At 39.8% G+C, this 12,773-nt stretch overlaps 1 protein-coding gene across 1 annotated transcript in view; it reads left to right on the forward strand.

Moving 5' to 3' along the window:
- Positions 1–12,773, forward strand: part of LOC114030707 (calcium-activated chloride channel regulator 1-like) — a 36,418-nt gene that overhangs the window by 6,108 nt on the left and 17,537 nt on the right. The window contains 6 exon segments of the mRNA XM_027845575.1: positions 866–1,006; positions 1,205–1,352; positions 6,186–6,291; positions 7,757–7,934; positions 11,357–11,578; positions 12,235–12,462. Coding sequence (XP_027701376.1) covers positions 866–1,006; positions 1,205–1,352; positions 6,186–6,291; positions 7,757–7,934; positions 11,357–11,578; positions 12,235–12,462 — 1,023 coding nt within the window.

Here is a 12,773-nt window from a genome sequence, read left to right on the forward strand (position 1 = left end):
ATTTCTTATAGCACAATAGTATTCTATTACATTCATATACCACAACTGGTTCAGCCATTCCCCAATAGATGGGCATCCTCTCAATTTCCAATTCTTTGCCACCACATATAGAGTTGCTATAAATATTTTTGTACATGTGGATCCTTTTCCAGTTTTTATTATCTCTTTGGGATACAGCTTTAGAAGTGCTATTGCTGGGTCAAAGGGTATGCACATTTTTATAGCCCTTTGGGCAAATTGCTCTCCAAAATGGTTGGATCAGTTCACAACTCCACCAACAATGCATTAATGTTCCAATTTTCCCACATCTTCTCCAGCATTTCTCATTTTCCTGTTTTGTCATGTTAGCCAATCTGATAGTTGTGATGTGGTACCTCAGAGTTGTTTTGATTTGCATTTCTTTAACCAATACTGATGTAGAGCATTTTTTCATGTGACTATAGATAGCTTTAATTTCTTCATCTGAAAACTGCCTTGACTACAATTTTTAATAAAACCCTTACATTGTCATGGTACACACTTGATTCTCAGATTTCCATACATACTATACCAGTATGTGTTTAACTTAAAGAAATACAGGGCAGGACAAGCTTAGATTGGAATGCTTTCCAGGGTACTTGGGATCCATGAGGAGGGATGTGTGTACTCTGGCCTCTTCTTAAACAGCGTGCATGACCAGGACACTAAAGAGGTGATAGTGTAAGTCAGACTGAACAGTACAAGCATGTCCTCATTTCTCCATTTTCACTTGATTAAAATGCTATGGTCTTTTTTTATTAGCAATTTTCTTTGTGAAGTTAAATGATTGTTGTTTATCCCTCCGTCAGCTGTCAGATTTCCTAATGGATTTCTTCTTTCCACACAGGACATGGTGTCAGAGGCTTCAACTTACTTGTATGAGGCCACAGAAAAAAGATTTTACTTCAAAGGAGTATCCATCTTGATTCCTAAGACATGGCAGACAAAACCAGACTATGAGCCACCAAAACTTGAGACCTACAAAAATGTAAGATCATCAAACTCTCCTTTTTATTAAGAATTATTTTTATTAAATAACATCTTTATTAAACATTAGGTTATGTGTGACCTAATTTTTTAAATGCAAGTCTTTGATAATGAAAATTTTTTCAGAATCTTTCAATCCAAACATTGCAAGTTTTGTTTAAGCTCTACATAACAAAAAAAACTTTAAAAATATTTCTAGGCAGACATCCTCATTGAAGTCCCTAATCCCCCAGGCAATGATGTTCCACGAACTGACCAGTTTGGACAGTGTGGAGAGATGGGAGAGAGAATTCATTTAACTCCCGACATCATATCGGGGAAAAAGTTGGAGGCGTATGGACCACCAGGTATAGTATTGCATCATATCTGCAGCATATTTCATAACTTAGGTTTCACAATATATACAGAATATGATTCTCTTGATTTGAAAATACAGATTAGACAAAAAGATTGCAAGGGCATTCCTTCTTTTCATCTAAAAATGTGTGTAGCAGTATTTTACTTCTCCTTTGGAAATGTTTTAGACCAGTGGTCTCTGAAGTTTTTTGACTGTCCTCCCCATCAATAAAAAAATTTTGAGCATAACTCTCAACATGCAGATATGTACTTAACTGCAAATTAACTGCAGAAATTATGTACACTCAAAAACTTACATAAAATAGACATTTTTAAAGGATGAGAAGAATTAATCTCTATTTGATCCTAGAGTGAATAGGGAGACACTAGAGTTTATTGAGTATGGGAATGACATAGTCAGACCTGCACTTTAGGAAGATCACTGAGAGTTTGTGGAGGATCATTTGGAGTGGGAGAAGTCAAAGGCTAGGCAGGAGACTTACCAGAAGACTATTATTGCAAGAATCTAGATATGAGGTGATGAAGGTCTGAATCAGAGTGTCAGCAGTGTTAGTAGAGAGAAGGGGACAGATGTGGAGATAGAACTAACAATATATGGCAACTGACTGCATACATGGATATGCTGATATCTCTGAGAAAGAATAGGAGAATTTCAAAGACAAGTTGGTTTGGGAGAAAAGCTAATGTAACAAAGATATTCAAGCCAAAATACGATTGACCAATCCCCACTCATCCTATGTGGGCTTTGCACCACCGAAAAAGGAAAGGGGGGAAGTGGGGTTCTTACTCACTGGGCATTATGCCCAAATGGAGGGGGGATTAGGATTTGGGCACAATTTTTCCAATGATGTCTGGACAACTGATGTGGGTAGTGTAGTTAGTTTAGCTTATGACTGCTTAAAGGGTTTTGACACCCCGCTCAACAAAGTGAAGGCTGAGAGCTTGAACAGCAGAGAGAGAGAGAGTGTAGAATGGGGGAGTTTTGGGAGATTAGGTAGGTACAGTTGTGTTGGAAATACAACTATAGCAAAAAGGGTGGGATGTGGCCTATCTCCTCACCCTCAGGTTGACTGATTCTGTACCACTTAGGGTCAGGTCCCAGCTCTTTCTGGTCGGTCTTATTAAATGTCTACTATGTCCTAGGAACCACGCTAAGGCACTGGGGATATAAAAAAGAGTCCCTGCTCTCAAGAAGCTTAGAATCTAATGGGGAAGATATATAGTAAATAAGCACAAACAAGTTATATATAGGATAAATAAGCAATAATTAAGAGAGGGAAAGCAAAAGAATTAGGAGGGTTTGGGAAAGACTTCCTGTAAAAGATAAAATTTTATTTGGGACTTGAAGGAAGCCAGGGAGAGGTCATTAGTCAGAGCAGAAAAGGGAGAACATTCCAAGCACAGGGAAAAGGCAGAGAAAATGCCTGGAGTCAAGAGATAGAGAGTCTTGTTGGTTGAACAGCCAGAAGGCCAGTGTCACTAGACTGAACAGTATGTGTTGGGGAGTAAAGCATAAGAAGATTGGAAAGGTAAGGGGGGGCTAGGTTATGAAGGGCTTTGAATACCAAACAAAGGATTTTGTATTTGATCCTGGGGGTGATAGGAAGCCACTGGAGTTTTTTGGAGGGCTTGGAGGGAAAGGTACAGGGCGTGAATGGTGACATGATCAGAACTGTGCTACAGGAAAATCATTTTAGTGGCTGAATGGAGGTTGTATCGGGCTGAGGAGAGATTTGAGTCAGGTAGACCCACCAGTAGGCTATTACAATAGTCAAGGTATGAGGTGATAAGGGGCCTGCACCAGAGTGCTGAAAGCATCAGATGAGAGAAGGGGCCATATTCAAGAGATGCTGCAAAGATGAAATCAGTGTGTCTTGGAAATAGGTTGTATGTTGGGAGTAAGACAGAGGGACAAATCCTGGATGACACCTAGGTTGTGAGCCTGATGGACTCGGAGGACAGTATTGCTCTCTACAATAATAGGAAGAAGAAGAGAGAGTATGAGGGAAAAGATAATGAATTCAGTTTTGGATACATTGAGTTAAAGTCTACTGCATATCAGTTCAAGATGTCGGAAAGGCAGTTGAAGATGTGAGACTGGAGGTCAGTAGAGAGATTAGGGCAGAATTGGTTCATTTGAGAATCATCAGCAAACAGATGGTAATTAAATTTGGGAGTCTGATGGATCACCAAGTGAAATAGTACAGAGGGAGAAGAGGGACCACCTTAGAACACTGAGGATCACCTCTTGTGCTACTGTCTTAGCTGCCCTGGGGTCTGGGCATCTACCTTAGAGACCAGTCATCTAGAGAACATATCCAATTAAAGTATTTCTCACATCAAAATTTTATGAATCAGTGTAACACCCAATATGAACATAAGAATCTAAAATTTCTCCATATGGATTTAGGCATCTAAGTATAACTAGTTATTAAAATGATAGGAGTCAAACAGGACTAATTTGATTTTTAATAAATCCAACAAATATTACTAAGTACCTACCATATGTGAGGTACTGCATAAGGTATAGAAGATACAAAGATAAAAATAAAACATTCTCTACCCTCAGGTAGCCCACAGTGTACTGGAAGGATACAAGATGGACACAGAGAATTAGAAAACAGAGCAAGGAGTAAAGAGCGAACAAGAGAGGTCAGCCAATGAGCTTTAGGACTATTGCAAAAGAGACTGAGTGTGGACTAATAGGTGGTGGGATCAAGGACGACTTCCCAGAAGAGGTGGTACTGAAATTGAAATGTGAATGAAGATAAGGGTTCTGAAAGGCAGGTGATAAGAAGGAAGTACTAGGAATGGGGCGGGGCTTGGCAAATATCTAGAGACAGGAGATTACATGCTGAACTCTGAGAACTGCGGATTATTCCATTTAACTGGAAGAGAAAGGGCACAAAGGGAAGTCATAGGAAAGAGGGAAGGTGGAGTCAGAATCTGGAAGGCCTTAAAGATCAGATTCAGTGGTCTGAATGTCATCCTAGTCTACCAGGGAGTGACACGGACAGATACAGGCTCATGGTATTGTAGATTTAGAGCTAGAAGGGACCTTAGAGGCAATCTAGTCCAATCATTTCTTTTTTTTGGATCATAAGGACTCTTCCTTTGATTCAGATTATTTTATTTATTTTTTAGATTGTTCATTGTTTATTTTTTTATTTTTTATTAATTTATTTTTAGTTATCAACAATTAGTTCCGTAAGCTTTTGAGTTTCAAATTTTTCTCCCCCCTCCCTTCTCAAGATGGTGTGCAACCTGATATAGGCTCTACATATACATTCCTATTAAACATATTTTCACATTAGTCACATTGTAAGGAAGAATTAGAACCAATAGGAGGAACTACAAGAAAGAGGAAACAAAACAAAATAGAAGAAAAAAAGAGGAGCAAATGGTATGCTTCGATCTGCATTCAAACTCCGTAGTTCTTTCTCCGGATGTGGATAATATTTTCCATCATGAGACTTTTGGAGATTTCTTAGATCCTTGCATTGCTGAGAAGGGCTAAGTCTATCAAAGTTAACACAATGGCTGTTACTGTGTACAGTGTTCATCTGGTTCTACTCACTTCACTCAGCATCGGTCCATACAAGCCTTTCCAAGTTTTTCTGAAGTCTGCCTGCTCATCATTGTTTATAGCACAAAAGTATTCCATTACATTCATATACCACAACTTGTTCAGCCATTCCCCTAATCCAATCATTTCATTTAGCATATGAGGAAACTAAGGCCCAGGGACATCAAGTGGCATGTCCAAGGTTACATAAGTAGCTGGTTCTGAACCAATATTCATCCCACTACAACACATTGCTAGTCAACATGTCCCTGGAAAAGTATAATACAGAGTAATGTGAGGAAAGGGAGAGGATTAGCAACCAGGGAGAAGAATGCTTGAGCTGAACCTTAAAGGAAGATAAAGATTTTGAAAAGCAAAAATAAGGAAGGAGGATATTCTAGGCATGGAGGACTACTAGTATTAAATGTAATAAATGTACCAGGGGCCAACACAGAACACAAAATACCCAAGGGACTGAAAACACTGACACCATGTAGAATGTTCTGAGTGTAGGAAAACAGAGGGGTAGCCTACTGGTATCTATACAATGTCAAATCTATGAAAACATCCACTCCCTCAGAGTGTTAGTTAGGCTCCCTCTGATAGACTCATGTGGGGCATATGGACCAGAGACACATAAGATGATCAGACATGGATGAACTGAAATCTTCACCACTGATGACTACAACTGAATTAATGAGATCATAGATCTATCCAATTATTTAAGTAAGAGTAAGGGATAATAGGGAAGGAAGGAAGGAACGAATGAATGAATGAATGATTATGTGCCAGGCATTGTGCTAAATGCTTTACAAATATCATCTCCTTTGTTCCCCACAACAACCTTGAAAAGTAGGTGCTCTTAGGCTCTCCATTTACAGCTGAGGGAAATGAGGCAAAGGTTAAAAGACTTGCCCAGGGTCACGCAGCTAGTAAAGGTGTGAGGCCAGATTTGAACTTGGAACTTCCTGACTCCAGACACAGCACTCTATCTACTGTACCACCTAGCTATTCTGAATAGCACACTGGTAGTCATGAAATATAAAAGCTCTAGGAGAAAGACCTCCATATACTAGGTAAATTATCTACAATTGATCTGTGGAAGACCATGAATAAGAATTGCACAGGAGAAGAAAGCATGACTAGGGTGAGATCTGCATTGATGAAAGGAATACCCACATAGATCTGAGGGAATACTCACAGAACCATTGAATTGTAGAAGTAATTATACTTTTGCATTTCAAATATATTTCCACAGGTAGAATTTTAGTTCATGAATGGGCCCATTTACGGTGGGGAGTGTTTGAGGAGTACAACGAAGAGGAGCGTTTCTACCAGTCTGGTGGAAAATATGTACCAGTGAAGTATGATTATCTTCCTTTCACTTTTTTGTGAACCACATCAGATTGAAATTGTCTTTTCTTGAGTTAATTTTTAAAATATTTTGGTTATTGAGTTTTTTTATCTATAGTCTGCAACAATGTTGTGTGTATCATCAATTTCATTATAACCTTTTTTATATAATATGTGACAGGTTCCTACCCCAGCATACTTCAAAGCAGAGGCAGTTACATGAAAGCACAGAAATTTTTCTGAATCTGAGACACAAAATCATCACAGACCAACTCTTTGGTATTGCTATGTATGTCCAGAACACAGAGAGACTTGCAAACAAGGCCTCAGATATAAGCCACCCTTAGAGAGATAGACCTAGCACATGTCCCTGCTGCCTCCTCGGGACATCAGCAGTACACATTGACAGAGATAGTAGAAACCCCCCAAATGTTAGAATACCACACCCTCACTGCCCCAAAGGACCTACCTGGTCCTTTTCCTCTTTCTCCTCATACACAATCAGTCTATTTCCTCAGGGTATTGAATGATTTTAGGAGGAAGCACAAGCAACATTCTATTACTTCTCAGTGCTTAAATACAATTACAACTCTCAAGGAGGGAAAATGCCAGTATCCTTCCTTGTGCAGGCTACTGTTCTCTTCCTGTCTTTGCAGGAAACCTACATTGTTCTCCCTGTTGGGTTCACAGAAGGTTTAGCATCAGTCAATCCACAAGCATTGATGAAACACCTGGTATGTTCTGGGTGCTGTCCTAGGTGCTGGGGATACAAAGGGAAAAGTGAAAGTCTCGGCTCTCAAAGACCTTGGGGGAAATAACATGTACTTATATACATATACTTATGTACATATACATATACATATTTATATACAAAAAAAAAGATGTGAAGTAAATGCAAGGTAATTGAGAGGGACACCAGTCTTTGCAGTGCCCTTATTTCCTCTACATGCTTGGCTGGGCCAGAGAGCTCTGAGAGATGCTCTGTTGAGCACTTTTCATCTAATGAATAAACCTTATGAAAAAGATCAATGGAAAGCAAATTGGATTTTTAGGAATAGAAATGAAGAGCCTTAGCTGCCCCACAACTTAGTGGCAATAACAACACTGAATAGCTACTATAGCTGCCAAAAGTGAGGAGGATTCCCTCTTAATTCCCATGAAGGTGACAGTAAGGAGCCTGGAGTCCATCCCTGTGTCCCAGTCAGGGATACCAGTAAACCTGACCTGGTACTCCCTGCAGACAGGCTAGCATTAGGATATTCCAAGAAGCCCACCTGAAATTCCCTGCAGGAGTTCTCTGCCAAATAGAATGTGTCTTGCTGACTGAGACTTTGCTGCCTAAATGGGTTGCTTGATACATACTCTCTGTGATGAAGAAAAAATTAATGTGATAACATGAGGGACACACATAGGTTGGGGTGGTTTTAAATGAGTTGATGTTTTTAAAATCTAATCCTAATCCTAATATGTTTTCAGATGTTCTGAAGCTATCACTGGTATAAATAGGGCATATTCATGTTCTGGAGGCAGCTGTTCATTCGGAACATGCAGATCAGATCCCAAAACGGGAAAACCTAAAAAAGAATGTTTATTTGTACCTGATAAAGTTCAGAATGAGAAAGCCTCCATCATGTTCATGCAAAGCATCGATTCTGTAAGTATTTAGAATTTTAGATCATTGGTTCTGAAATTTGTAAACAGAAGACAGAGTGTCTATTCTAACCCTAAGAACAGCATTTATTAGTATTAAAGTCTGCAAAACACTTTGCCTCTACCTTCTTATTTGATGCTTATAATGACCTCATTTGCCATAACTGTCATTCCTATATCATACATGGGGAAACAGAATTGGAGAAATGAAGTGAGTGGTGTATGTTCCCACTGCTAGCTCAGCACTCTTTCCATTACATCCCCTATCAGAACATCTGCCCAGATGAACTGAGGCAGCCCCTTAGTGAGCCATTACTTCTCTAAAAGGGAAGGCTGAGGATAAAGAAGAGAACAGAAGGGAATGGCACTTTCACTACGCCAATCCTCTCATAACGCCACTGTCCCACACATGTACTCTGGGCCATTCTCTTTGAATTTAGGATCTCGAAATTACTCAAAATACCCTCTAAAACCCTAAAATAAAAAAATCAAATTTGAGGCTTTGAGGGGGAATGCTTTCTTGGAAGTAAGGTGGAGTGGAGGAATCAGGATAGCCTCAATAGCTCTTTTTTAATGTTTAACTTTCTGTTTTACATATATATATGTGTGTGTGTGTGTGTGTGTGTATACACATATATATATATATACACATATATATGACATGCATGTATGTGCGTATACATGTATACACATACATAAAGACATGTTCCTAAATTGGTTCTTTTCTTTCAACTTACATGCTTTTGAGAAGTGATCATGACCAAATTATCTATCTTGATGTTAAATATAAAGAACAGTAAGGTTAAGTGAGATTGGGTGACTCATATCACGTAGTAGCAAGTGGCAGAGTCAGAATTCAAACTCAGGACCTCTGCATAGAAACCCAACACTCTCTCCATGAGTATGGTGCCTCTCTTCTGGATTCCTAATGCTGACTTTGCAGTTCCCTATAACCATGAGGGCAAATGCGTGGTACCATAGCACACAGAGGGCTGGGCCTAGAGTCAGGAAGACTCACTTGCCTGCGTTCAAATCTGACCTCAGACACTTAGTTGCTGTGTGACTCTGGGCAAGTTACATAATCTTGTTTGCCTCCATTTCCTCATCTGTAAAATGAGCTGGAGAAGGAAATAACAAACCACACCAGTATCTTTGCCAATATTACCCCATATGGGGTCAGGAAGAGTCAGACATGACTGAAACAACTAAATAACACATGCAGTAGGATTTTTTTCTCATTGAGACAGCAAGGTAGTGGAGTGGATAAACGCTGGGCCTGGAGTTCAGAAAGACCTGAGCTCAAATCCAGCCTCAGGCACTTCCTGGCTAGGTGACCCTGAACAAGTCATTTATCCTCTGCCTGCCTCAGTTTCCTTATATGTAAAATGGGGATAATAGCAACACTTACCTCCCAAAGTTGCTATGAGGATCAAATGAGGTAATAATTATAAGGTGTTCAGCACCGAAGTTTGCACCTAGCAGGCACTTGATAAATGCTTCCTTTTATTCTCTTCAACCATTCCTTTCTAGACACATCTCCCCATTCTGTACTTGTGATATTTGAACCCAAGCAAAGGACTCCACTTCTCCTGATCTTACGGGATTTACCTCACTCTCTGTTCCTGCCTATTGAGGTTTCGGGGGATCTCCATACTGCCATTCAATGTATTCACTACCCCACCCAGTTTCACAAACATCTGATTTTCAGACACAGATACTCTTTATGACTTCATCCAAGTCACTGATTAAAAAAATATAATAGAACAGGAGCAGGAGAATATCCCTGTGGCATTCCACTACATGTAGCCTGCCATATTGACACCTTTGTATTACTACATTATTCACCACTTCTGGAATCATTCAACCAGGGCTGAACCTCTAGCTACATTATTATTCTTTCTACATTTCAACATTTCCCAAAGAAACTTAGCCAAACATTTTTCTGAAATCCAGCTGCCTAAGATGTTGCCATGATCTATCTGGCTAGTGAGCTGGTAACAAATGGAATCAAAGTCTGACATGACTGGTTCTTCAGGAGCCCCTGCTAGCTTTCAGTCATTGTCTCTTTCCTTTGTAAGTGCTCATACTCAAATCAAACTCAGAATTCTAGGGGGCTGCTAGGTGGCGCAGTGGATAGAGCACCAGCCCTGAAGTCAGGAGGACCTGAGTTCAAATCCAGCCTCAGACCAAACACTTGACACTTACTAGCTGTGTGACCCTGGGCAAGTCACTTAACCTCAATTGCCTAAAAACATACACCCACATACACACACACACACACACACACACACACACACACACACACACACGTCAGAATTCTAGACTTAGAGAAGAGTCTAGGTGGAAGGGAATCTGGAAATCACATAGTCCATTTCTGAATTTGTGGACTGAGGAACAATGTGGGAAAAAGTATGCTGGTAAATGTTTAACAACTGGCTCTCTGAAAAAAAAAACTACACACAAGACACATTTTTAAGTGTTAACTGCATTTTTAACATTATCTCCTTCACTTTTTTAAGTCTACATCAGTGTGTCAAACTGAAATAGAAATAAGCCCACTGATTCATACAGAAGGATCCCTTTACCTGTATAACAACTTGGTTTTAAAATGTAATCTTATCCATATTTTGTTGGTTTTTATTTATTTTGAATATTTCCCTACCTGTTTTCCAAGCACATGGGCTGCCTGTTTGTCACTCCTAGATAATCAGTGAAACAATAAACCTAGCCATGATTTGTAGTATTTGCTGATTTCTGAGGTATAAATGCTCATACTGAAAATTCAACTATTGGCTCTTGACAGCTAATTAGAGTTGGTTCAAGCACACTCAGCCTGTAGTCCCTGAGACCTTTTTTTTTGGGGGGGGGGGTCTTCCAGGTCTAAACTATTTCATAATAATACTAAGGCATTTACTTTCTAATGTGGTAAATGTAAATAGGTAAAACAAACATAAACACAACGTCTTAGAGGAAGAGTCCTCAACAATATTTTAGTAGAAAAGAATCCCAAGATCTACTTATCTAGTTCAATGTCTTCACTATGCAGGTGAGGAAACAAAGGTTAAATGACTTGGCCAAGACAGTGGAAGGGGCTAGAATTCCAGGAGTGTTGAGTTTTTCAAATGAGTTGCTTTTCCCCCCTAAATCATCATTGGATTACTAGCTGTATTTATTGTATTAATGGTTTACAAAAGTGATTCTTCACCCTTTCTGTGTCATGGACCCCTCAGTACTCTAGTGAAGCTTTTGGAACTCTTCTCATAATCAAGTTTTAAATTCATAAAATAAAATACTCAGGATGACAAACAAAACCAATTGTATTTAAAAAGGCATAAAAATTGTCTTTTCAAAATCTAGTTCATAGACCCAGGTTAGGAAGCCCTGATTTATAGTTTTCATATTTGTCATGGAATTGGGCTTTTTCAGGTGGTTGAATTTTGTACAGAAAAGAATCATAACAAAGAAGCTCCAAATGCTCACAACCGGAAGTGCGACCTCAGGAGCACGTGGGAAGTGATCCAAGATTCCCAAGACTACAAGACTTCCACTCCCATGACAGAAGCACAGCCACCCCAGCCCAGCTTCTCATTGAAACAGATCCGAGAAAGGGTCCTGTGCTTAGTTCTGGATAAGTCTGGAAGCATGTCGGTAAGCCAAACCTACCTCATTCTCCTGGAGGAGGGAAGGGTGTGTTGACAGCATATGATGGACCCATAGAATCTTGGGCTTGTTGGAAACCACACTGATCTCATGGTTTAAAAGAAACTAAGAGCAGGGAATCGCTCGCCCTTCACCAAGTTTCCCTTTAAGCCCTCATACTCATACTCCCTCTCCTCCTCTTTCTCCAATAAAGATTCATGGTGAATTATCCTCTGAATTAAGATGACATTTTGATTGTCAAAGAGTGACTAAGCTAAGAATTTGCTCTACAGCTAGTTTCCCAGTCCATGAGAATCTGTAGTCCCTGTAAACAAAACTAAACAATCAATTTTGTATGACTTCATATTTTCCTTCTTTGTTGATGATTGTGCAAAGTCATCAAACATCCTATCTAAAAATGCAGCTCAAATTTTATACTTGTCCTCAGATAGCAAACATGCAGCCTATCTCCAAGCCCATCTTCAAATCCTTTCTAGCCTAGAAGAATACTCCAGATCTTGTGTTCTATTTCCTAGTCTTGGAGAATCCAGAGTCTCCATCATGGTACTCAGAGGCCCTAGAGTTCCATATATGGGCTTAGTCCCTCCTGCTATAGCTTGCTTGTAGAAGACCACTCACCAATTTGATGTGTGTTTTTCGTGCAGCTTGAGGATCGGCTAAATCGCCTGCATCAAGCCTCCAAACTCTTCCTGCTTCAGATCATTGAAAAAGCATCCTGGGTTGGGATGGTCACATTTGACAGTGCAGCCTCCGTCCAAAGTGAACTGGTACAGATAGAGACCGATGCTCAGAGGGACACTCTCATTAGCAAGCTACCTGCTGTCGCCTCAGGAGGAACATCCATCTGCTCTGGACTCAGATCAGCATTCACGGTGAAATCATCTCCCCCCCACTGTCTCTATTGTCGTGGATATTTTAAAAGTGAATTCCTATTCTGAATGTCCCTCACTTGCCTACTGTCTAGTATGAATTTGATGTCTCTAAAAACTGAATGTATTTCCAGGGAAGGGAAAGAATATCAACAAATGGAGATGTGGAGAAATCCTAATTAAATTCAGCCCAACAAATAGTAAGCACTTAGAGCTGAACTAAGGAAGAAAGGAAGGAAGGAAGTCAACCTTAGACCCAGGAAGACTTGGGCTCAAGTCCCTCCTGAGAGGCAACAAAGTAATAGTGGATAGAA

Source organism: Vombatus ursinus, unplaced genomic scaffold (genome assembly GCF_900497805.2).
Source record: "Vombatus ursinus unplaced genomic scaffold, bare-nosed wombat genome assembly UNPS02005264.1, whole genome shotgun sequence".
NCBI lineage: Eukaryota > Metazoa > Chordata > Mammalia > Diprotodontia > Vombatidae > Vombatus > Vombatus ursinus.